The sequence below is a fragment of the Neolamprologus brichardi genome, chromosome 7 (assembly GCF_056152115.1).
Source record: "Neolamprologus brichardi isolate AB-2024 chromosome 7, ASM5615211v1, whole genome shotgun sequence".
In the NCBI taxonomy this organism is placed as follows: domain Eukaryota; kingdom Metazoa; phylum Chordata; class Actinopteri; order Cichliformes; family Cichlidae; genus Neolamprologus; species Neolamprologus brichardi.
The window spans coordinates 31,164,872-31,191,038 of record NC_142110.1 but is presented as its reverse complement, the minus strand read 5'-3'; the positions used below and the strand labels follow the sequence as shown (position 1 = coordinate 31,191,038).

Sequence of the window (26,167 nt, the reverse complement as noted above, 5' to 3'; positions counted from 1 at the left end):
ACGTGGTTACGAAGAGGATTTCAAACTCAATGCTGTGAGTCACACAGTAGAAGTTGGGAACAGAGCAGCTGTGAAATCTGTCTTTGTTACTGTGCTCAGCGTCTTTTAGTTTACATTTTGACTGCACAATTGTGAGCTTTTTGTTATGCACAAAAACAACATAGTTTTCTTTTATTTATGGAGCATTATTATTTAATAAATGCTCATAATTTATTTTTGAGTAAATTTTATGTACATCTATGCTCTATGTTAATAAAAGTGCCTGTGTGACGTCTGGGACACAGCTTTGACTAAGAACTCTCTTTTTGTTCTTACTTTATGGCTTTAAAAAAAATATCGAGATATATATCTTATATCGCCGTCCAGGTAAAAAATATCGAGATATGAATTTTGGGTCATATCGCCCAGCCCTACTTTAGCCCTTGAAAACCTATTTAGGAATAACCATTAAAGCTCTTTTCTGAACTGGTTTCTGTCATATTACAGGTATGGTCATTGAACAAAATGACTAGGTTTGCATCAGGGTGGCAATTACCCTTGGAAAAAATCTTTCATCAAACCACGTTTTTATTGACAGATCCTGAGGTGTCAAAACACGTCATTATGGGCACAGCGGATGTCCTCGAATGTCGTCTTTATGGGGGAAAGAGTTCAAAAACGACATTGAAAGTACTGAGAGAACTTTACAGGGACTAAAGACTAAAGTACTAAAGTAAAGCTCTGTAATTTTTGGTTTTTCAGGTTTGCCTGATCCATAGTTATTAAAAAAAAAAAAAATCCTTATTTATCTTATATTGGGCCCGTCAGCTAATATTTTGCCTGAAATGAGTTGTTTTACTGCCCATACCTTTACGCAAACTTTACTTTAGGCAATGTTTGTGTTGTGAACCAAATCTATGATTTGTGTTTTTTTCCCTGTGTTCTGACAATACTTACAGCTCTTGCAACTCTTGAATCACCACCACCACACCCACCCAAACCCAGCATCACTTGTGTTTATTCCATTACAACAGCCTGGTTCTTCTTTTGTCTTGTTTTGGTATTTTTGTATTTATTTCCAGTTATGTATCCCAGGTCATAACAGCTCATTTCTGAATTCACAGTTTAAAAGAAAAAAGAACTTTGTCCTTGTTTAATTTGAATATTTATCATTGTAAAGCTATACATATGACAGGAAAAATATATTTTAACCACAAAAATAAGTCAATTATAGACTGAAAACTTATGAAGGCTGATCAAACACCTCACTACCCCTCGACCTGTGTTTTTATCATCTCTGACTCTTCGCTGCTCGCCCTCCCTGCAGAGTTATCCTTGAAGCAGGGTTGACGGGACGATGAAATGTTGTGTTGGTATTACAGCAGCAGCAGGACCTCGACCTCTGTGTTAAATCTTTCACAGCACAATGAGAGCTCAGACAGACTAAACAATCAGCCCCACACACACACACACGCACGCACGCACGCACAGGTAGCCAGAGCTCAGCCGCTGGTGGTAGGATAGTATATGTCCTGCACTTTGAGTTCAGTTTCTGCTGCAGTTTCAGTTGTTATAGGGTTTTTAAGCTGGAATCAGAATTGTGTGTTATCAGCCTGATAATTCTAGATAAAATGAACTTGGGTTCATAAACTGGTATCAATTTAAAACAAATGTGGATACATTTTTGTGCACAATTCAGGGTGTTGAAACAGACTGATTTCCACAGATTGCTGTTTGTTTTTAGCTGATGAACAAAGTTTGAAATTTAAATCCTATAAAAGCCACATGAAGGCAAAACAAGTTTGCTGCAGCTTTGTTTACTCAGCGTGGGCCAGAGCAGCTACAGAAGAACAAAGATCAAAAGTAAATATAGAAGTAGACAGTAATCTATAAAATGCGACAGTTCAAAGGGAGTAAAAACAAAAACATTACATATGTTTTTGTATTGTTACATATGTATTGTAATATTGTTATATTGTTAAGATAACTTAACAATATAAATATATGAATTAATCACATTCCATTTAGTTTTAATATTGTTTTTGGTTCATTTAATGGCACATTATATATATATTTTAAAGTTATGTAATTAACTACCAACATGCCACCTATCCAACTGTCTATTCATCCAACCACTTTGCCTCCATCCAGCTGTTAGTCCAACAAACCATTTAGCCATCTATCCACTCATCCAACATTTATCCACCAAACCATCCATGCATAATTTATTCAGGTATTTATCTATCAATTATACCATCCACAGACTAAACCATCTATCCATTCATGCACACATCCAACATTTCTTTATCCATCCAACATATATCCATGTCATTATCCATCTAATAGCTAATACCCATCCATCCATGCCCAAAACATCTTTTATCCATCAACCATCTTTCATCCAACTATATAATTAGCCCTTTAACTTTCTATCCATGCATCTGTGCATTTAACCATTTATCATTCATCCAATCATTGAACATCAATATTTCAAACCTTTTATCAATTCATGTATCCATCCATCTTTCATCCAACCATTTAACCATCCCTTGATTCATTCATATAATCCACCCACCCATCCACATAAGGAAAATCCTTCAAGAACTGGCTAACATGAAAACATAAGTTGCAAAGCCACAGGAAGTAAATCCTGCCATTGTAGATTAGTTTGTACTGACCAGGTAAATCTACATCCAACATTTCGTCTTGATGCATGCTCAATCATCCAGGTAAGTAAATCTCCAAAAGTTGATTCTGTTAATCTGGACGTAGCGTTTTGTGGAAGAAACGTTTCGTCACTCATCCAAGTGACTTCTTCAGTCTCAGCTGACTGCAGGTTTCCCCAATCTTATAAACAGTACATTTGCATAGTGACTGAAACCAGCCCACTGAAGGAACAATGGGCTGGGAGGTCAGTTCCTTAATCTTAATTAAGCAAATTCTCATGACCATTGATCAACAACCACTGACCAAAACCCCACTGATCAAAGACCACTGATCAATGGCCATGAGTACCATTCACAGAGAGTTGGGGAATGGCTGCAATCACAGCATTGCAAGATCATGCATCCAACATTCTTACTTTTTTAACTTTAGTTTGGGCTTAACCAACTCTTCTGAAAAAAAAAGAGTTCTTAAAGAACAAATATAAAAAATAAATCACTTTTAAGAGTTAGTCCATGTGTGTTTGTTACCTGGCCGGTGCTTTCTTCATGTGCTCTCCAACAAAGGTGGCGTTGGTCATGCCCATCAGAGTGTTGGCCAGTGAGATGACGGAGAGGAGGTGATGTGTGGTGACAGCCCTTGACACACCATATGTCCCCTTCCCCACTATGTCTGACAGAGATAGCTTCCGACCTGTCGCCAGGGAGAGCTGACGAAGCAAAGACTCCTGGGAAATGGAGTTATACAAAGAGAAGAGGTTCTTATTTTCGGGTGCCCTGTTATCAAACTATTGATTTAGCTTCATGCTCAACGATATGTCTTTCATGGAAAGACACCTGGAACCCAGGTGATAACAGAGTTACCTTGAAGGTGGGCAACATGAGAGACATGTGGCCTCCTCTGGAGATCAAGCCGAAGGAGATAGGGCAGTGTGGTCTGAGCATGCCCAGTCGCTCCAGACAGATGGTGTCCAGCTGTTCGTTGAGACCCCAGGCATGCAGGCAGGACATGAAGAGCTTGGCTGTGTCCATCGTCAGGTTATACTCCAGCAGACTCAGAGACTTGGACTTCTCCTCGCGCCTCCTCATCTCCTCCTCTTCATCCTCATCTTCATCTAATAGGTGCTCCTTAATGGTCTCTTTCATGGTCTCCTTCACCTGGTTTTAGGAGAAATTATTTACATGAAAAACAAAAATAATACATTAATAAAAGACCTTCATTAGTGGATTTTTTTGTGTTTATGGACCTGTTTGAAGATTTTATGAGCCAACAAGGACCCGCCCTTATCGGCCCCAGCTTGGCTCTTCTGTAGCGTCTCCGGGGACACCAGCATGGGGTTCGGTCTCTGAGCTTCCTCCGTCAGCAGCTGGATGATCACCGCCTCCACGTCGAAGAACAGCACATGCATGTCAGGGTCCGTCAGGTTGGTCTTCATCGCCTGGACCACCAAGGCATTGTGGGAATATTTTGGTAAGTTGCCCTGGTGGAAAGACAGAGTTTCAGTTTCAAGAACATTAATTAGCAGGTAGCACTAACTATGAGAAACACGATTATTAGTTTAAAAAAAAAAAAAAAAAAAAAAAGCCAAATATATGAGACTCCATAAGCTAAAGTGTCCACCTGAGGGAACATAAACAAAATCATGCGCTTAAAATCAATCACAGTGTGACACTTTTCACATTAAATATATTTAAATGATCCATTGTCGATATACATTTAATTAAGAAGTTCAGAGCTCCTCATCAAAAGCTCATTATTTAAATGACAAAAGACAGGATCAGTCATATACACACACACACACACACACACACACACACACACACACACACACACACACCTGTAATTGCCACTAATATTAACACTCGGCTCAATTTTAATTGTATTAGAAGAGACAGCATGTGCATGGAGCTGTTTGCTTCTCGTTTCCATGTTAATGAGCTGATGACTGCAATTAAACTGTGATCCTGTTAGACTTCGATTCCAAGGGAGGAGACAGGAGGAGGAGAAAGTGAGGGAGGAGGTGGTGATTAAGACAGGAATGAAGAGAGGAAATAAAGAGGAAAGAAAAGCCAAAGCTGGATTTTTATCTGCATTTTTTTTAACCTTTTGCCTTAAGATCACAGAGCTTTTTTGCCATCACCACAATGGTGTTTGAAAAAGAAACATGACAAGTCATCACATCCTGCCCTATCATTCTGTTTGACTCTAAAGGGCCCAAAATCTACAAAAACAAACATTTTTCATTAAATAAAACAAACAACAGAATCCATAAACTTCTCAGGAAACTCACAGAAGGCTCATTTTCCCATGGATCAAGTGAAGCAACCCAGTTCTCATTCCACAGGCTGCAGGTTTCAGGGACGAAAGCACCGACTTCACTTTTCAGACCCAGAGTTAAGCCCATTTCTTTTCATGTCTAAACTCACGTCACATCATGTCTATCATTTACCTTTGTAACCATAGCATTGCATCAAATCTTTCTTTAAAGATACATAAAGAAACAGAAAACATTTGATTCCTCACCAAATCTTCCTCCTGTTTACTTGCGTTTAGAGTTAACTCACTGTTATAATCATGTCGTGTTTAATTTTCTCTCCACATTTGAAAATAAACTACAGGAAAGTGACTTTAAACAGACACAGACTTCAAACTTTGCTTTTTCCTCTCGGCAATAAGCCACGTTTTTCTTTCGAGATTTGCCATTTTTCTTGTGAATATGAAATTTTTCCATAGAAATTTGGCAGTGTCACTTTCGTAAGTATGACACTTATTTCTTTTATAATTTGCCAATTTTGTCTCCGTTTTCCCTTTCCCCTCGACAATGTACCACTATCGCGTAAATTTGCTCATGTGTTTTACAAAAATTTGCCTTGGTTTTGTCAATTTGACATTTGTTCCCCAGGGGGTCTGATATTATTTGCCTTCTTTTTCCTTAAAAACTTATCAGTTGTCGTTTTATTCCTTTGTGAATTTAAAACTTAACTATTGAAAATTATGAGTTTTTACTTAAAAATGTGAAATTTAACTACATTGAAATTGAAGTTTAGCATGAAGTTAAGCATTTGGTGCTGCAGGGGCCAATATTTTTAAAATTATGTTAAAACATATATATCATTTCTCCTAAACAGTTAAATCTCTGTGAGCTTACCAAGTTTAACACTTCGTAGCACAAGCTATGAATCAGCGCACAGAGAAGTGACGATGAACTGATTCTTTTATGTGATAACTTGTTTTGTATCTGGATCACTGAATACTGATTGACTTTGTGTAAAATTCTGGTATTATTTTCATATTTGTACCTTCACTGATCACTGGTCATTTTGTTGCACTTAAGTACTTTTTTTTTTCTTTTGCCTGAAGCTCTTTGTATTGAGCTGGATGTGACTGTGTGGGCGAGAACAATAATTAGCGGTAAAGACACGTCCTGACTGACCGAGAGACACAATACACCTGCAGCTGGGACACACACACACACACACACACACACACACAGCGACATCACAGCTTTGACAGGCTGGTCCTCCCTGAGGGCTGACGTGTTGTATGTCTTTGTGTGCGTTTGAAAAGTGGTGCTGAAAACAGTGATGTGCTCATAAATTTAGTGTATTCTTCAAACATGTATAACTGATCAAATCTGGGCTCATTTTGATATTTTTACTTGTCCGTTTATTTTTTTTCTTATCATTTACATTTACATGAAAAAAAATGATGTGAAGTAGATAAATATCGGCACTATTATCGGTCTTTTAGACAGTTTCCTGGTATGCTGGTGCATGCACAGAAAAACATACATTTGAGGACGTTTATGAAGTATTTTATTCAAAGAATGGCTAGACTCCTGTTTGGATCATTTTAATTCTGGTTTCTGGCTTCAGACTAAGAAGTTAGTTCTTATCTTCATAGATGTCTTTGATTTTTCCTGATACTGGAGCCTCATCCCTGTGTCTGTGTGAGGGAGGCTCCATTTTGGTGGAGTAACACTGCCATCTAAAGGCAGTCTGCAGCACTGCATCACTATTCATCTTTACAGTGGAGTGCGGTCTGTAATATTTAAGTTTGAGAATGAAGAAACATTTATGAACACATAAAAATTCCGACATGAAGCAGGCCGTTGTGATGTGAGGAAACATGGCTTCAGAACTAGGTGAGAGAGTCAGAATTGAAATTGTTCTCCTGATCAAAGAGCAGCTTTCTTAGAGTCAAACACGACTGGACTACAAAACAGATCCACCAGGAGGACGTGGAGTTAAAGACAGAGTGACAGGAGCGAGAGAGAAAGGCGGATCAGGCATGAGATCATTTAAGTAAATGAGGAGAGATACAGTTAGCTTGAATTTGTGCAGAAAACAAAAAGAGAAGACAGAAGAATGGGCAGGAGGATAATGTGGAGAAGGACAAGGACAGAGAGGAAAACGAGGATGAAGAGGAGGTGAAGAATAAGGTGGAGAAGAAGAAGTTGGTAGAGGAGGGGAAGGTGGCAGAGAATCAGGTGGAAAAGGAGAAGAAGTTGAGGAGGAAAAGGAGAACAGGACAGTAGAGGGCAGAGGAAGAGAAGTAGAAAGTGGAAGAAGATGGAAGGAGGAGGATATGAAGGCAGCAGAGGAGAGGAAGGAAAAAGGAGGAGGGTGTGAATAAGAAGAGGGTGGTCAAGGGAGACACGCAGTAGGAAGAAAGTTGAGAAGGAAAAGAAGAGGAAGGAGGAAGACGACAGTCAACGCTGTCATTAAATTCAGGTGCAGCAGGAGTGGGAGGAGTCACAGAGGAACTGAGGCACCTGACTCAGAGTTCTGGTTTCCCTGAGCTCAGAATTAACAAACTCAGAGTTCCAGTAAACTGACTTCCTGGATCCTGGCAAAGCTTCAGGCTCAGGTTTGAAGACCTAAAACATCATTCTTGCAAGCTCCAAAGTCTGGATACAGTCGTTTTTCCTCATGAACACAAACATTCACAGATCAGCACATTCAGCAGAATAGCTTCTAAACAAACCGACATCAACTGTACACACACACACACACGTCAGCTGGGTGAAATGTTTGGGTTGATAGTCTGACATTTCATGGTCATTATCCACCATTACACCCAGCAGGGGAGGACACATACACACGGTGGGGGGAGTCGGTGGTGTTGAGCCATAATTTCAGCAGGCATGAGGGGGAAATGACGGCGGGGGTGGGAGGCAGGAAAGTGAAGCACAGTGATGCATTTCTGACATAAAAGGAGAAGAAAGATTACAGCTGTTGTTTGTTGGCCTTTTCACAGAAGAGCTGTGATTATGGGCAGTTATGACCGGGGGGAGGGGGGGTTTCTCCACAGATGACCCAGAGGAGAGAGAAAACAACACAAAGGTTATCATGTGGAAGGAAACAGGAGGGAGGGAGGAAAATTAGAAAGAAAGAACGACCCCTTAGAGCAGAGGAGACCAGAGGTAAATGAGTTCTGGGTGAACCTGCAGAAGTCAAACTGCACCGGCAACTAAACTAAACGCTGTTCAAGCACTAAATAATTCACAGCGCTTGTTTTCGGTGCTGGGCTGCACATTTGGGCGGGGTTACCGCTGTCAGGACAGATCAGATCATCACGTCTGACAAGTGGTCCCCTCACAGGTGAAGCTCAAAGAAGCTGAAAGCTACCGAATACAGCAGAGAAAGGGTCACTCAGGTGTGCCGTGAGCTAAAATATAATTCTTCATTACGTATGATTGGTGTTTAAAGCTTCTTTTCATTATTTCCAGTACTATTCAAAAGGTAGAAATTCATAATTACAATACCTTAAACACAAAATTTAAGACATTTTATGGTAGAGTGACACAATAAAACATTTAACTCAGTTTTCCTCTATGTTAGTTTCATCTCCACAACAGTCCCAGGTTCTCTTGTGGTCCTGACTGTGGGACTGACTCACTTTTGGAGTGAGCCTCTAGTGGATATTAGAGAAACTACAGTTTTTGGTACTTGAGCTACTTTTTGCAAATTGTGCACAGTGTGCATTTTATTTTCATTTTTATTATAATTTATAAAAATGGGTGTATCTCAAAAACAAAGTTATGTGCACACTCAAAATAATGTTTTGTGGTTTGAAAGGATTTTATGCAACTTTTTTCCTTTTACAATTTTTGTATCTATGTTCTGGGTAGTTTATTGCATTTACTTAGTTACTATAAACTTACTACACACGCATTTTCAAAACTGGGGATGTATTGATGCACAGGAAGTTGGGAAAAAAGCACAAAGGCACTACAGCATGTAAAAATGTAAAAACAAGCTCTGGAGGGTAATTTTAAAGTAAAAAAAATAAATAATTAGGACCCACTTTAAGATTTGAGAGAGAGAAAAAAAGGGCTACTCTAGTATTTTGACTTGTGCTGGTACAGGTTTAAATGTTGAAAAGCTAGTCTCCAGAAAGTCTCAAAAGAAACGCTGGACTCACTCTTTTTCACCATTATGACATTTAATACCATCGTTCCCTGGAGAAGTCACTGTACGGTTGACCTTTGGGCCGTCTCCAGCAGAGTTTTAATTGGTCTGACTTGAGCCAGCAGCTTTGTGACTGAGATGACGTGTGTGTGTGTGTATGTGTGCGTGCGTGCGTGCGTGCGTGTGTGTGTGTGCGTGTGCGTTGAATGATGCAAAGAGAAAATCATTATATGAGGAGCATAAAGAGACATCTGAACTTTGTAGAAATGAAAAAATTAACATTTGACAAACCTCAGCTTCAGTCTAAGAAGATTTAGAAAACAAATCTTTGTTTTGAGCAAAAAATAAATAAATAAATAAAAGTAGGATCAGGATTTACCACAAAGTGTTGAAAAGATTCCCAATCTGAATCAGATTCCTGAAAGTGACGTCAATCCGGAACCTCTATTATTTTAATGATCACCAGGAAGGCGACTCCTTCGACTTCTATGGTCTTCTGTGACCTCTATGAACTTAATGGGCTCAGTCAGTAGTTTCAGGTCATAAACAGAACATCAAGTCATTTTGGTGGATCTCAGGCTTGTCTGCTGTCCCCTGTTTCTAAGGTTATAATAGGTATCGCGCTGCAACAGTTTATATTTATATCTGCAGTTGTACTTGCAGGTGCTTTAAAAATATACTCACTACTCTTTATACTGTTGTATATGGGTTTTTGAGGACTCTCTTTAAAAAGAGATGTTAATCTCAATGACATATTAAAGTAAACAGATTTAACAATAAATGTATAATGAAAACTATAAGGAGGACCAGAGACGTGTACTTGCAAACTTGTGTGATCTGTTGCTCAGTGATCTGTCTTAAAAAGCAGCTTAAAACTTGTCATTTTAATGATATTTGTTTTGACATTTTTGCTGTATTGTCAAAATACAATTTTGCTTGCTTACCTCTTTACTGATCTAACATATTGAAATGCCTAGCATGTTAATTCAGCTGACAAATGCAATCCAGACCATTTTTCCCCACAGGTGGCTGAGAGTCAGGGTCTTTCCTTTGAATTTAATAAACACCAATAGCCTCACAGTGTGCAGAAAAAACAAGCGTTGCCTGCATTTGGATTGCTCAGGATCTGATGGTAAACAAATATTCCTGTATACATGCTACAGGTCAACCATTATATGCACAATTCTTTGTTTTGTTTTGTGCCTTTTTCTGTTTAACTTATTTCTTCCAGTGTGTTTGTGACTTTTAGTGGTCGTCCTCACCTTGTCAGCGTTGTCTGCAGCCAGCAGGTTGGTGGCAAGCGTCTGCAGTTTGTGTTGAGCCATGTTCTTCAGTGCGGCCAGGCTGCGGCGGGTCATCGCCTGTTTCAGGTTCACCGCCGAGTGGCTCAGAGCATCCACAGTAGCTGGAGCCAGCTCATCACAGGCATTCAGGATCTCTACTGCAGTTATTCCCATCACACAGCGGTCCAACGCTCCTGGAACCAAACCAGTAAACAAATCTGCCTCAGCCTCAGAAGACACAAGCTACACACAAACCAACAGTCTGGTATTTTTTCATATTTTCTGTAGTCATATCTTTACCCCCTGGTCCACCATGGCCCACCTGCAGGTGTACACCTGTGCACAGTAAACCTGACATATATAGATTCACTGCTAATTTCTAATACATAAGTGCCTTGTTTTTTCTCATTGTGCCCATTCATTTCTCAATTAGACCAGCTAAAGATTTTGCATGGAAAGAAACTGCTAATTGGATGGTTTAAATTCCTTGTAGCTGCAGGTCTTTAGCACTCACTGTTTTAGTTGACTGATGGTACTCTATTAAATCCATCCATCCATTCTCTGTCCCTTATCCTTGTCAGGGTCACAGGGGGGCTGGAGCCCATCCCAGCTGTCTAGGGCGAGAGGCAGGGTAAACCTATGGGCAATTTGGAGTTACCAATTAACCTATCCCCACTAACTGCATGTCTTTGAACTGTGGGAGGAAGCTGGAGTACCTGGAGAGAACCCACACAAACACGAGGAGAACATGCAAACTCCACACAGAAGGACCCCAACCTGACAGTGGACCTTCTTGCTGTGCAGCAACAGTGCTAACCACCGTGCTGCCCCTCTATTAAATCCATAGGGTAGATATAGATAGCTCTATACCTCAAGCTCTCAATTGCAGTACAGTCCTCAAAGGTTATTAGGTTAATTTGGTATTAACATTCAGTTTAAACAACACAAGGATAATACAAAGCAATAAAAAATGAAACACTGCAATCATATGCAGTTTTAAAAAGAAAATTCTTGCAGTGTATTACAAGCCCTTTATTAAAAAATCAATTTTACATTTAACTAAATTTCGAATTTTTAAATGACAAACGTGTCATAGTAGATCCATAAGTAAACAAAGGAGTTGTGTTTTAAGCAGACAGAAATAAAATAAAAAATTTACATGTAAAACAGTAAGTAAACCTAAAATATCTCAAGAGACGTTTCAAGAGAAAAACATTCAATAGAAGGAGCCAGAGTTTTGTAAAACAATTTTCATCCTGCACTGATCTTTTTATCAGTAAATTGGAAACGGTAAAAATGTCCAGTGTAATTTCCTTCAAAACAAGATTGTATTAAAAGTATGTTAAAAAAATGCCTGTCATCTGTTGACCACCCAATCAATTAATTGAACCACTTGCACTGTAAAAGGTCATTTCATCTGAATAAACAGAAAATACGCTTTACACTGGATAAAACTAAAGCAATCCTACACAGGTGGGTCTTAAGCTTCTTTTAAAAAAAGAGAGTTCTGCAAATTGGGCGCAGCTACAGCCAACATTTCCCTGAGCTCAGAGACCCAGGAGCTACATATGGATGAAGCAGTTCGTTAATACCAAGTAGAAATTTGACCATGAAGAGCTCCAATAGTGATCTCTGAAATCTTCAACTCAACCCTAAACTTTAAGGATTTCCAACACACTTTGTTTGTGGGAAGCTCAATGGTTTTGATTCAACTTTGACAGAACAGTAGGTGTCGTGTTGTGTTGTGTTCGCAGGGCCTCAGAACTGCACTGAGCTCTGACCTCGACCCTGTACGGCATCGTCAGGATGAACTGACACATCGATGGTTTTATCTCAGCCTCTCTCTCTCACGCTCTCTCTTCATTCTCATCACACAGACTCGCCTTCTGTTTCCATCAGTCTCCCTCCTCTTGCCCTTGCACTCTCCTTTTATTTATATCAATCTTCCAATCTCTCTCACACCATCTCAGACTCACAATCATTATCTATAGTCTCTTGAATATGATTCAGGTCACAGACGATCTTCTCCAGTGTAACAATTCTCCACCTTTACAGAAAGAGACGGGCTTTATAGAGACATCATTAGCTGCAGACAGAGCTGACATCAGTATTGGCTCTGGTATTGAGTGAGAGGAGAAGTGGCACCATTATACCTGAGTGTGTATAGGTGTGTGTGTGAGTGATGAAGGCCCATGAGCCATGGCCCCATTACATGTCTAACGCCTGAGTACACACACACCTTCCTTAATTTCACACTTAGATACCCTGCAATTTCCCAGCACTACAGCTCATTCAGGTCACACACACACACACACACACACACACCCCTACACCTGGTCTGTTCCAGTACCCAGTCATCATTCAAGTTAATGCTACCTCTATGCTGTGCCACATGGTGCAGACTGCACAGGAGCTAGCAGGTACAGAGGAACATGTTCACTTCGTTTCTTCATGTCAGGATGATAAGATGGATATTGTTAAGCACAGAGCTCAAATTAGGATAACTGGGAAAACAAAAAAAAAAACAAAGGATGTAGCTGCCATGTTGACTTTTTGGAGCTATTGTTGGACGAGAGCCAAGTTATTGTTCAGCCAACACAAGGGAGCCTGTTCATCAGGCACAAATATGAGTTTTGGGGGATTATTAGGTGGCTGTAGTTCAGGAGGCAGACCAGCTATCTACTAGTCAGAAGGTTGGTTGTGTTTGACTCTTTAGTCTGCATGGTAAAGTATCCCTATCCAATATACTGAGCCCCAAGCTGCTATCTGATACGTTTATTGGAATATGGATGTGAATCTTAGGAAAAGTGCTTGTATTAATTATTTGATCAGTGTATGAAGACTAACTCTTTTGAAGCCAGTGTCTAGTGGTCATTGGGTGAACTGCAGAGAGCACGCCCACGCGCCCACGCCCCCCCCCCGCCGCCCTTAATGCATGCTTAGCATTAAGACTAGAAGTAGGAGGAAACTGCAAACCTGAACCTTTCAGCCTTGGTAGCAGCTCGCCAAGGTTTTACTTTGAGCTAACAAACAGGCTAATATAGATTATTATGATCGGTATCTTAACAGTCATAAGGTTTCCATGTTCTAGTACAGTGAAAACACCTCCTTCCTGGTCCTCTGGTTCTTACCTGTGTCCATCTGCCAGACGTACACAGAGCCGTCAGAGCAGCCCACCACCAGGTAGTCGTCTGCCGGGCGCCACTTGATGACTTGGATGGGGAAAAGGTGCCGCGACGCGAGCATGATGCACTTCCTCTCCCGGAGACTGAGCAGGCCGACAGAGTGGTCGCTGGCCACCGAGCAGACGCAGTGCTGCACCCGAGTCTGCAGAGGAAACACAGCAGGAAGGTGAGGCAGAGAATCTGAAGAAGCGCTTGCAGGTCACCGAGAGGTTAGCAGACAATAAGTCAGAGTAGAAACTCAATACGGCCTCTGAATCGTTTAACATTATTTTATTTTCAAGGATTTCGAAGCATTTAAAACCACTCAAGATGTCAGATTTGATTGAATTTAAATGGAATGACCCTTTTTAGTCATTAGTGACTGCACTGCTGCAAAGGTCTTCTGATCTCTGGAGTCAGATATCACTGGTTAAAAAAAGATATCTGCTCTCTATGACATCAAGTAGAGTCAAGAGTAGAAACAAACTATGTGAAACTGATTAGAGCATCCTGAGCGTCCGCCTCACAGTTTACTTTAATATGAAGAACCAAATTAGAACAGGACATATGTGACAGGAAATGAGCAACAGTTACAATAGGTACCCTTTACTATTAAAAGAATGAGAAGAAGCCCATCTGATGTCTTCATTAAAGCTTGTGTGTGTAACAGCTCAGCCATTGTACTCAACAGCATTACTGTGATTTCCATGGCAGCAAAACATCTCTAACCATTTATTTTAATGTCATGTAAACAATACGAAGTCCTCTCTGTGTAGTTTCAGGTGGGCTTCTGAAACCACAACAGCACAAAGGTCTCAACTTATTTCCACAGTAACGATGACGACTGTAACCTCGTAACATTTAAATCTAATGTCAAACAATGTTGCAGAGACGACAGAACAAAGCCTGAACGCAGACATAGACCCATGCAGTGGCGGTCTTACGCTGCAGTTTTCTGGCGGAACGATGAGCTGCGTGATCTCCCCTCCGTGGACGCAGAAGATGTGCTTCATCTCCCCGGTGAAAATGTCCCAGACAATGACGGAGAAGTCCACTCCCCCAGACACCAGCGAGCGCTGGTCGTAGCGTGGCGAGACCTGGTATGGGTACAGGACGCAGGTCACCTTGTTGCGGTGGCCTCGTAGGGTGCGATGAGGCGGCCAGCCTGCAGAACAGACCGACACAGAGGTCAAAGGTTTTTAAAGTCAACTAAAACTAGAAATGGGCATGAAAATGAATCTTAACTGATGTAAAAGGAGTCAAATTGAAACAAAACTTCCCTGAATTTGTTAGTGTGTCTGTATAGTTTGTTTCTCTCACCTCTCCTGAGCATGTGCTCGCCCTGCAGCAGCTGGACGATGGCCGTCTGAGTGGCGGGAACGAGGATGATGCTGCCGTCTTCTCTCCCGCACACCAGGCGCCCTTGAGAGGGGATGTAGACGCTGGCTGTCACCTGAGGTGAAGCACACACACACTCTCTTAGAGTTTCCCCACTGTGTAGACCCCATCGCACACGTGCTCACAAAAGAGGTTATTTTGGGGTCGTGTTGATGGACATAATAAAAGGACGTCGCACACACAAACACACACGTTTGTTTTCATTTTTGAAAGTTTTCAACTCTGTGAGAATATTTTGAATCTTTAAAACAACTTCTTTTATAATTTAATGAGAACATTTCTGTGTTCAGACCTTAATGGGTTCGTCTTTGCCTGGCAGGACGCTGAGCTGGTCGATGATCCCCGAGGACACTGGGGTCAGCTTATCAAACGCCTCCTGCAGGCTGATGGTGAATGACACCTGCAGCTCTGCAGTGATACAAACAGACAAAGGACTCGTTTAGAGATCAGCCTTCTGAAGGACTTGAGGATGAAGAGGAAGCTCTCCAGAAAGTTGAACAATGCAATCAGGCATCTTGTAAAGGGGACCTATGCTGCTTTTCTTTTTTCTCTTCCACATTTTTCTTAAGAAAAGAAACTCTATGAATCAAGTTTTTCTGATTGTTTGTATTTTTGGACCAACAAACTAAAAACAACCTCCGTTAGTACCAACTCGTTAACAATGGGCTGCTTTATAGCTCAAAACAAAAGAGATCATTGTAACGTCATGCTGAGCTTTGAAGTTCAAGAAAAACAGCAAAGTTTTATGAAAAGACTTTTACCGGAGAAACCTCGCCATCTTCCCCTCTTCCTTACCTGTGGAGGTGGACTGTGGCTGCAGAGGCGAGGTGTCCGGGATGCTCCACAGGGTCATTCTGCCCGCCGAGTCACCCTGGATCAGCAGCTTATGGAAGGGCTCCCTCCGGCTGAAGAAGAAGCGGGTCACAGGAGGGCAGATGAGGAGCTGGAGGAAGGCAGGAAAAAATACATGTCAACACCAACAAGATGTGACGCCTCAAAGCTCCCCGGTGACAGCTGGAAAACATCTTTAAAGGCTCTCCAATTGACCAGAACACTTCCACCAATACTGGAATATGCTGAACTTGTAAGCTGAGCTTAAATTTAAGAGCCAAGTGAAGCTGAAATGGTTGGTTTTGCTCTCAGGTTGTCTTCAAACAACAACACACAGCAAACTGCAGAAAAGCAGAACCACACATCTCTGATCTACAAGCGCTCCAACCACTGTTTTTTTGTTTTGTAACTCTGGGATGGAATAAGCCGAACTCATGGATGGCTGTCTCAGCGCCATCTCTTGGTTATATGAGAGCCTGATACGAGGCTCTGAAGTAAAAATTTGTAGAGCAGAGTCAAAGATGACATGAGTTTGGTTGAGTATCACCAAAAATCTGAGCAGATTCTGTTCCTTGGCTCAATAATTCTGGACATCAGGATAAAACTGACCTCTCCGGGAGAGAATAAACACAACTGGAATCACACTTTAGCATTTCATACTATTTAAAAAAAAAAAAAAAATCCAAAGATTACTGAAAATGGTGGAGATGGGAGGAGGGCAGCAGAGCGTTTACTGCCTAAAAAACACAAGCAATCCACCACTAACCAAAACTGGGCTGACTTACATCTATTATCAATACATGAAGTAATAAAGAGTGAAGACTGATTAATGTGACGAGCAGTGCGAGAACAAGTCTCAAAGTGCAGTTTGGGCTGCTGGCAGGCGTGTGGGGGGGGTTGCGATGATGAAAGCCGGTGAACCTGCGGGCGTAGCGTCACTGCGTAATGGCTGAGGGGGTGAAGAACGATCGGTTAGTTCAGCTCATCTGAGCGCTGTGGACGAGCAGTGAGGGTATGCAAAGTGCCACCAAATATCACACAAACACACGCAAACCAAACCACATCTTTCACTAAAGATGCAAACAATTAAACAGCAAGGAGAGTTTAAGTTTTCAGCAAAAACCACCAGAGAGGAAGCAAGAAAAACAGAGACCGGACACCCACCCACTGCACCTCATTCATCTGGATAACTAGAAACACAATATTCAGAGTTCTGTGACATGTAACCTGAATTTCTTTTAACCTATCTTAATATTTAATGCAAAAAGAAAAAAAGTGAGCAAAACTGTACAGAATTAATGTCACTACTAAAAAAATTAATTTGTAAATTCTGAAGTTACGAGTTACTCTTCTCTTAGTTAGTAAAACTGAACACTTCCTGTACATAGTTCAAATTAAAGGCCAACCAGAAAAGAGAATTTTAGACCAAGGATGATGGAACAAAAAAGCTTTGGAAATTTGGCCATAAAAATCAAAAATCTGATTTTAGTTTAGAAAATCTCTCATTCTAGATCAACTTCATTCTTTCAGAATGACACTTTTCATTGCGGCTGACCTGACAAATGTCAAACTGGGTTTACCTGAGCAACACAATGTTATTTACAGTAAATAACTTATTATTATATCACATTAAATATTGTATCACACCAGATGAATATAAAATTACATTTTATATTTGGATTATTTATTTAGCTGGTGGTGATCATATGAAGTTGGCCCTAGCGCTGGAGCTTACGCTGGCTTTGGTTATGTTTGCGAGTTCTGTGCACCATATTACAATTATGTGTCACATTTTTTAAAAAGCATTATTGTAAAAGTACCAAAAAAAATTGGTATTCACTTCAATGAAATGTTTTGCATTTGATGTGGACCATGGCCATCTTTTCCATTATGCCAAGATAATAACCACATTTTTGCTGTGTTATTGAAAATGTAGACATATAAAAGAAAACAAAGACATTTGTCAAATAAAGGACATTGGTAATTATAGCAACCACTCTGTAGCTTCCCTAACAGGGGGAAAAAAAGCTGTTCCCATCAAAGCTAAATACCTTTTTTTATTATTTATCAACACCTCACAAATAACGTAGAGTTTTTGGCTGTTTGACTGTGGCTGACCCGTTGTGCGCCTTTGGTTTGTTATGACCTCCGGGACTCAGCGGGTCATTATTTGCTTAGAAAGCAGCTTGGGGGACTTTGCATGCATCTTCATCAGCATGAAGACAGATGAGGAGGGTGATGGTGCTTTTGGAGGACGAGTTTTGCTTTAGTGGGAGGAGAGCGTGAAACCAGGTGAACCAGAGTGAGTTCAGTCCATCAGTTGGTTAGGCAGGAAGGAAAACAAAGAGCGGAGCAAACAAAAACAGGCAGTTCACTCAAATAGTCATCAACTCAGCAGCTCACTCTCAAAACAACCAATTACCTCTTCCAAGCAAAACAGCAGCCGTCATTGGTTTGTTTTCCTAGCAAACTTACAGATTTTACCATTTCTAGTATTTTCTATTATGATGGCGTTCCTCAAGGACTCATTCTTGGACCACTGCCATTTTATGTACATCCTAAGCCACAGCTTCGCTGACATCAGGAATTAGTCTACGCTTTCAAATATATAAAATTCCGTATATTCTTCTGATAAACAAAGTCCTGAATGATCAGGTCCCATTACATCTTACAGGCCTCGTATAGACCCACAGTATCCCAACACTCTCAGTCACTCTCGTACTGCAGATTTAAAAGTGTTTCCAAGATTTTCCCAAAGTAAAATGGCACATCAGGATCATCTGTTTTTTTGGAAACATCTGCCCACCACGCACCACATCACTATGTCAACAAGCCAAACTTCACTAACCAATCAAAAGCATTTGTCTTAGTGGTGCCTAAGTGTTTGCTTGCTTTTAAGAACTGAAGGCACATTTGAACCCGGAAATGGCTACACCAATCGGAGACCTGCACCATGATCCTGGTCCGACTGGAGATCTCTTCTTGTTAAAAAGCAGTTCCTCCTCTCCACTGTTGCCAAGTGTTTGGTCATAGCGGATGTTCTGATTGTTAAGGTTTTCCCTCTAATAGTGTTGGGTCTTTACCTAGTGTATAAAGGACTTTTGCACCCCCTGATGAGATGGGATGGTGTGTTTTTTACGGCTGAAAAGAGTGAGCTGAAGAATGTGAGCCACTGAGCTGACATCAACATTTTCACTGCTGTTCTCACAGTTCGCTCTTCTCACCTGGTTGTCACTTTCTGGATGAGCTGCAAAGTCCCAAAGTCAGTTTGTAAATGCTCCAAGCATTTCAAAATAATATCTTTTTGACCCCACCTGGACCCTAAGAACCCTAAGAATAATTTATATCAAAAATTAGCTCGAAAGAAAGATTAATCGAGCATTTTTCAGCTCTGGCTTCTCCAAAGTAAGGAATACAATTCTAAAAACTCTTATTCTGCCTCTTGTAGCTTTTGCAGCTTAGCCATGACAGTGAAACCTTCTTCTTCCTGCCTTCGCTTTCACCATGTATTTTTCTTGGGCTTACAGGTGCCTCTAGAGGCCGGTGGTGGAATAACGGCTCTGGGGTGTAGAGCTCCAAGTCGTACCCGCTGGGAGGGAAGCACTTCACCTCCAAAACCATCTCTTCCTCCTCACCTCCCTCTCCTTCCCTCTGAGAGGAGCGAGGGAGGGAGCATAAGGTAGAAACAGCAAAAGTAACAAAAAAGGCACAGACAACACATTAATACCAACAAGATGACAAATTATAAATACACACATGAAAAAAAATGAGGAAATTAAACCCGAAAGGAACAGACAGAGTCAGGTTCATGCACACGGATCAAGATGAGATCTTTCATTTACATTTCCCGCAGCGGTTTCAAATTAAAAGCTTTAAAGGAATAAAGGGGAAACAGGGACGAGCTACCGCCTGGAACGACAGGTCATGTCTGCAACTGTTGTTGGACTTGACTGATCTCTGCTGGCTTTTTGTAATCTTGAATCCATGTGCATGAAGTGAACCTCACATAGAATAAATCATATAGACAAGACAAAGCAGCCTGAAGACTTCAAGAACCACATTTATCAATATTATTGCAGAGCAGACAGCTAGTACCACGTTAGGTTGGCATTACATAGCTAAAAGCAGGACAGGCCTGCTGGTTTGCTGCACAATAAGGTTACAGGTTTGCTGACTTACCGACTACTGAAAGTCAATGTGAATAACTGGAGTTCATAACTTTTAGTTGTGAAAATACATTTCCTGATGGAGGCTCAATGCTGAAATGCAGTAAAAAGTTTTTAGCTTAAACATGTCTTAATAACAATAATAATAATAATAATGTTGTTTTACCTGTGTTATTCTCAAACTGTGTTTAGTTTTTTAAACTAATCAAATGACGCCCCCGTCAAGTCTATTCTATTTATAGTCTATAAACCATTTAAAGAACAGAGGCTGCCTTATAAGTTCAAAGCATCGGTATCAGTAGCTATATCTGCAACACTGGCCCTGTATTTACTTGGTATCAAATCGTTAAATCTCCCGTCTTCCTCCCTGCGCATGCAATCTGAGGCGGGTGGAGGACTCACCTGTTTGTCTGAGCGGTCAGCGATGCTGTACACCAGCGGAGGGATCGAACCTTCTTTGGTTTTCCCAACGTCACTGCGGAAATGCTCACTAGCAGGCAGGCAGCTAAGAAACACAAAGACATGTTTAGGTTAAATTGTCATGACGATGAACCTGTCTTTTTCCTGCAGTAATGACAGATGAGCGGCAGGCTTACCTGGCTGGCAGCTTGTAGATGTAGCTGCAGCCATCCTCGGTCCAGATGATGACTTTGTCCGCGGCGATGAACTCACCTCCCGTCCAGGACTGGTCGTTGTCGTTGGACACCGAGCAGAGCAGGGAGTAATCGCCCGCATCAAACACCTGAGACAGACAAAAATTCATTAACATAACCATCTGACCAGGCCAAGACTTCAGACTGCTGTGTGATGATATTGTAGAGAACCATCAGCACTCCGCTGTGGTAGTAGGGCTGGAAAATTGTCAAAATCCTCAGTGTATGTTTAGCTCAGTGGTTGAGCAGTTTTTAATACTCTGATTGGTGTTTCTCTTTACAGTGGTCCCTCGCTATAACCTTTCGCGGCCTTGCTATTTCGCGGATTTTATTATATATGGTTGTTTCTTTGTTTTTGTTTTCTTTCTTTTTTTTTTTTGGGGGGGGGGGGGGGGGGGGGGGGTAACAGCACATTGTGTGCTGCGTCCTGATCGGCTGTAGACCATAGTCAATCAATCTCCTCCGTGCTGTGTCTCCTGTCCAGTACAGAATGCGTTCAGCTTGTCAAATTTGCATAAATCTGCGATCGCTAGCAGTGTGAGTGAAGAGCTGTACTGCATCTTTGTAAGTTTTCTCCCCAACAAACACAACAATGTCGACAAAATGTTGCTAACCATCGCACAAAAAGTTGGAATTCTGGACATGCTAAAGGAAGATAGAAGTTACCGTGTTTTTCGGATCATAAAGCGCATTAAGCGAAACAAAACAGTAAAGTAAGTCAAGCTTTAATCAACTCATTCTTCTTGTTTCCTCTATAATACATGACTTATTTTTCTACGAAGGTTTGAACTTTGAGAGTGTTTAAACAGGAGAGAAAAGTGTGAAAATGTTCATGTCTGTCTGAGAAAAGTGTATAAAGTGTGTAGTGAGGGGTTTTACAGCCTTAAAGCATCTATAATAATTGTAAAAAAGCTGGATAGTTCGCGAATTTCACCTATCGCGGGTTACTTTTAGAATGTAACACCTGCGATAAATGAGGGACCACAGTACAGAGTTTCTCCTGGTTTCTTTTGGCTGCACTTCCAGCAGAATAAAAGAGGTTTACCAGCAGATTATAATCAAGTATGACAACATTTTATACATTTCCTAAATCACCACCTTAATACATGCACAGTTGACACAAAGTTTGGGTTAATTCGTTGGTTTTAGTAGGGTATGACTTAAAAAGCTGCACATATAAAACTCATTTCTCTGTACAACAGGTACACTGCACTGCTCCAACAGCAGGTGGAGCAAACCATAATGATTTACCCAGTAAGAAGTAAACCATCTTCATAGTATAGAAAACCCAAGGGTAACCCTCGAGTTACCTGCTACATAGTACAGGCTTCATGTGATTGGCTAAAATGGTATTACATGATAACCTTTCTTTCACTCTACCAACTTTGTTCAATCTATTTTGATCAGTTTAAAATAGTTAACCTGACACAGGAGCATTTCAGCACGCTCAGTCACCACTGTGACCATCATGCCAGCAAAAACAACCCCCGAGTGGTTCGTGCAGGTTCTTACCCTCCAGTATTTGGAGCACACGACCAGCAGGCTGCTCTGAGTAAAGGTGCAGAAGGAGATGCTCTGGCAACTCTGACAGTAGATCGGTTTGGACTCCTCTTCAAACACAGGGTCCAAGTCCTGAAAAAACAGACAAAGAAATTACAAGTTAGATCCTGAGCAGAGCCATGCATCAATGCTGGAGACACAGAAAAGAAGCATTTTTTTCCTTGATTTTTAAACAACCCCCTGGGCTCAGGTGCCAAAAGTTACAGTTCCTCTAACGTCCACTTGAGGCTGGCTCCAAAAGTGAGCGACTCTCCACAGACTCTCATGTTTAAATGTCCAACTTTATATCAGAAATAAACATGTTTGCAGCCTGCTGCAATAAACAGTTTTAGACTATTGACACTTTCCTCCATCAGATTATAGTACTTTAAAATTAGGGGTGCGACAGGTATGCTGAAACAGACACTAGTAAACTTGTTAGGCCTGACCTCCACTAAATGCTGGTACCTTTTTAAAACTGTCCAGAAACCAATGGGTGACATCAAGCTGGCCACATCTACCTTTTATATACAGTCTATGATATTCTAATCTAAGTAGGGACTGGGGAGGTCTGTGTTTTCTTAGCTTTACTTTATTTACAGCTTCATTTACGATGGTGTAACTGAAGCCTGATGCGCGTTTTAATAAACACCTGTATGGAGATGTACCTGCATTCTGCTGACCTCAGGTGTTATGATCCAGACCTTCAGGATGCCCGTCACTGACACCGCCACAACCGTGTCCTCTGCAGAGAGACAGAACATAGCTTATTCACAAGTACAAACATGAAGAAGTCCACAGCGATGATGTTTTGTGCAGGGCAGTCTGCAAGCTAACATTCAAAGCAGTGAACCTGAGGGAAACTCTCACCTTGTGTGCGATGGGATCGGATGATGCTCATAGAGCTAATCCAGTCAGGAGAGATCTTAGACACCAACGAGTACAGGACCTCCAGGCTGGTGGCATCCACCACCAAAATTTCTGGGTAGTGGCCATTACAAAGGAGACGCCCCTCCCTCTGAGTGCCGATGGTGAACTGGTAGTACTGAAGAGGAGGCAGAGAAGGAGGAGGGGAGTGAAGATGAAATGATCTGGATTAAAGGTCTTTTCAGTCACCTTGTGGCTTAATTTTGGTCTCTACTTTTTCCTGAAGGTAATATTAGGCTTTTGTGTGCTGGTTAAATACTTTTCAGCTTTTTTTTTTTTCCACCTGAGCTTTTTTCCCCTTTTTTCAGGGAAAAGGGAAATACACCTTAAAGCTTAGGGAAAGAGCACGACCATTCCCTTTGTATGTTCTCATTATAAAAACCCTACAGTAAATACTAGTTTACACTAGTATTGGGAAGCTCATCTGTAACCAGAAGGTTCCCGGTTCAATCCCCCAGCTCTCTCTGTCCTGGTCATTGTGTCCTTGGGCAAGACACTTTACCCTACCGCCTACTGGTGATGGCCAGAGGGGCCGATGGCGCGATATGGCAGCCTCGCTTCTGTCAGTCTGCCCCAGGGCAGCTGTGGCTACAACTGTAGCTGCCTCCACCAGTGTGTGAATGTGAGAGTGAATGAATAGTGGTATTGTAAAGCGCTTTGGGTGCCTAAAAAAGCGCTATATAAATGCAATCCATTATTATTATTATTATTATTATTATTATTATTATTATTATTATTGGTACCATAAAAAAAGAAGCCAAGTAGAAAACATCTGACATAATTAACCAATCAGACTGTATTTGGGTTGAATAGATAAGGCGAGGCTGAATCAGTGCTATGTAAGTGTACTGTTTAACATCTTGATGTCTGATGATCATTCACTGCATTTGTGTGTGTGTGTGTGTGTGTGTGTGTGTGTGTGTGTGTGTGTGTGTGTGTGTGTGTGTGTGTTACCTGTATGCCAATGTGAGCGCATGCCAGCTTTGTGAACTCAATACAGCGTCCGTCATTCACGTCCCACAGACACATCTCCCTGTAAGGGCAACAAGCTGCTGTCACACATTATGTACTTTGAAGAGCTTCCTCATACACAGAAGCCTAATCTGTTTTTAAGCTAATTATGGTTGTAGTAAAATGGACTGCATTCTTTTAGAAAACCACAGTGGTTGCAGTACATGAGAGGGTCCCTTTCATACACCAACAATGCCTCATCTCAAAAACCTCCAGCTCTGAAAATGACTGGAGGTGAAGTCAGGCAGTCTAATACACATTTACCACTGATGTGCTGTCCTGCACCAGTGCCTTCCTCTCAGACTTTTTAGTATTTCACACACTTATGCATTTGTTGGAGTTTGGCTCAGAGCTGGCTTAGAAGTTATGCTTTAAAAAATTTAATGTTTTAATTTAATTTATATGTTGTAATGACTTATTTCATTGTTTTTAACTTTTATCACCCTGTCCAAACTAAACCTCCTACAAAAAATCCTCACAGCAGGCAAGCAGCAACCTCTGAGACTGAGAAATAAATCCAAAGAGTGCAGTTCCTTTTATGTCCATAAGTGAGTCAGTCGCTTATTAACTCCCATATTAAAAGACCCAAGTTTACAGGACTTTACAGACTGTTACAGAGAACAGTTTCTGCCTCTATGGAGCGCTTTATTTTTTATAAGGATCACAGTACACCCATCTGTTAACAGGTCATTAACAGATCAGTGTGTTATTGATCTATTAGCAGATGCACGTGTCTGCCAGTTCCATCTGTAAAAGCCCCGTACTCCACCCTTTCATCCAAATATGTGGACTTCTGGCTCCAATAAACCAAAATGCAAAAGGTAATAAAGTCTCAGTATAGGACTTTACAAATAAATGGACCACATTAGAGTCCCAAAACCTGTCGTTTATACAGTTTGTCTGTAACATGTAACCACTGTACAGGCATAACAATTAGGGCAGATGTGACACATATTTAGGATGAAAAGGCTCAAATTTAAATACCAGTCTTCAGAGTTTATTCCCAAAACTATTTTGACAAATCTTTCTGCAACTGAGCCACAGCACTGAAATGAAAATACTTTAAGACACAATTTAAAAAAAAATAAAAAAAAAATCACAAGAAAAGAAAGGTGTACACACTGCAACTGTACATACAACCCACATGAACGTGTTATATAAAAGTTAGCAAAAAGAAGTCTCATAGAAGCACGCTTCACGCTTGCTCACCCGCTCTCAGATGCACTGACGATGTACTGTTTGTCGTTGCATGCACTCGCTTTAGACAGGCAGGTGATGGAGGCTGTGTGACCAAACAGCATTGCCCTGGGACAAATCTGAGCAGGAAAAATAAGAGAGGAGCAGAGTGTTTGATGAGAGGAGGAGAAGCAGATTGAATAAAGCTGGAGGACAAACACTCACCTCCAACTCAGGCGTCATGTCCCAGAGACAGATCTGTCCATCGTGGCAGCCGGTGATGATGGTGCTAAAGTCATCCATCACCAGCAGGCTGCTGATGCAATGTGTGGGAGCTGTGCGGCCCCAGAGCACTATGGGTAGAACCAAGTTGTTCCCCGACATTATGGTGATGTGTCTAGAAACAGAGGAAACAATGAGGCTTAAGTGTGGCAGAAGTCTGCCTTAGCTTAATGGTTTTAGCAACATTTACATGTTTGAATGACTTCCTGGTTAACAGCAACCTGGAACAGTTTTGATTGGTGCGTTTTGGATCTCATGTTCATGCACAACAATCTGGAGGAAGTTTGATTTTACTCCAGCAAATAAAGCTGAATATCTAAGGACACCAATCAGAACCAGGATTAAATCTCAAACAGCTAAAATACTACTGAAATGATCATTTATGACCCATTTCACATGGGAATACTTTTTTAAACTTGACAAGTTTAAAAATTTGTTCTGCAGGAACAAATCTTTGAGTGTGTTTATATTTACAGTCCAAATTGTAATAAGTTACTAAAGCAGTGAGATAAATCTACCCAAGCACACCCTGCGATCTCTGCAGCTCTCCCTCTGCAGGTATCACTGTTAGAAAGCCTGAGGATGGCTGCTGTCAGTCTGAAGAAAGGTTTGCAACAAATATGAAATTTAGATTTAAAGATAACAGTTCATATGCAAACAGACAGCTTCCAGTTTAGCTTT

General features: G+C 41.1%; 1 protein-coding gene across 3 annotated transcripts in view; it reads right to left on the bottom strand.

The window, feature by feature from the left end:
* wdr7 (WD repeat domain 7) overlaps positions 1–26,167 on the bottom strand; it is a 103,720-nt gene that overhangs the window by 75,629 nt on the left and 1,924 nt on the right. For 2 of the 3 annotated variants that reach the window (XM_006782092.3, XM_006782093.3), the window contains exons 2-18: positions 25,430–25,601; positions 25,238–25,344; positions 23,972–24,050; positions 22,961–23,135; positions 22,759–22,835; positions 22,064–22,183; positions 20,495–20,640; positions 20,301–20,403; positions 15,697–15,844; positions 15,194–15,309; positions 14,824–14,956; positions 14,448–14,668; positions 13,471–13,666; positions 10,319–10,533; positions 3,890–4,123; positions 3,507–3,800; positions 3,174–3,370 (exon numbers count right to left, since the gene is read on the bottom strand). In XM_006782092.3, the coding sequence (XP_006782155.1) occupies positions 3,174–3,370; positions 3,507–3,800; positions 3,890–4,123; positions 10,319–10,533; positions 13,471–13,666; positions 14,448–14,668; positions 14,824–14,956; positions 15,194–15,309; positions 15,697–15,844; positions 20,301–20,403; positions 20,495–20,640; positions 22,064–22,183; positions 22,759–22,835; positions 22,961–23,135; positions 23,972–24,050; positions 25,238–25,344; positions 25,430–25,588 (2,720 nt within the window). In that variant the 5' untranslated portion in view covers positions 25,589–25,601. Of the gene's footprint in view, positions 1–3,173; positions 3,371–3,506; positions 3,801–3,889; positions 4,124–10,318; positions 10,534–13,470; positions 13,667–14,447; positions 14,669–14,823; positions 14,957–15,193; positions 15,310–15,696; positions 15,845–19,257; positions 19,384–20,300; positions 20,404–20,494; positions 20,641–22,063; positions 22,184–22,758; positions 22,836–22,960; positions 23,136–23,971; positions 24,051–25,237; positions 25,345–25,429; positions 25,602–26,167 lie in introns of all 3 variants that reach the window. The other variant, XM_087843488.1, reaches the window with a different exon arrangement.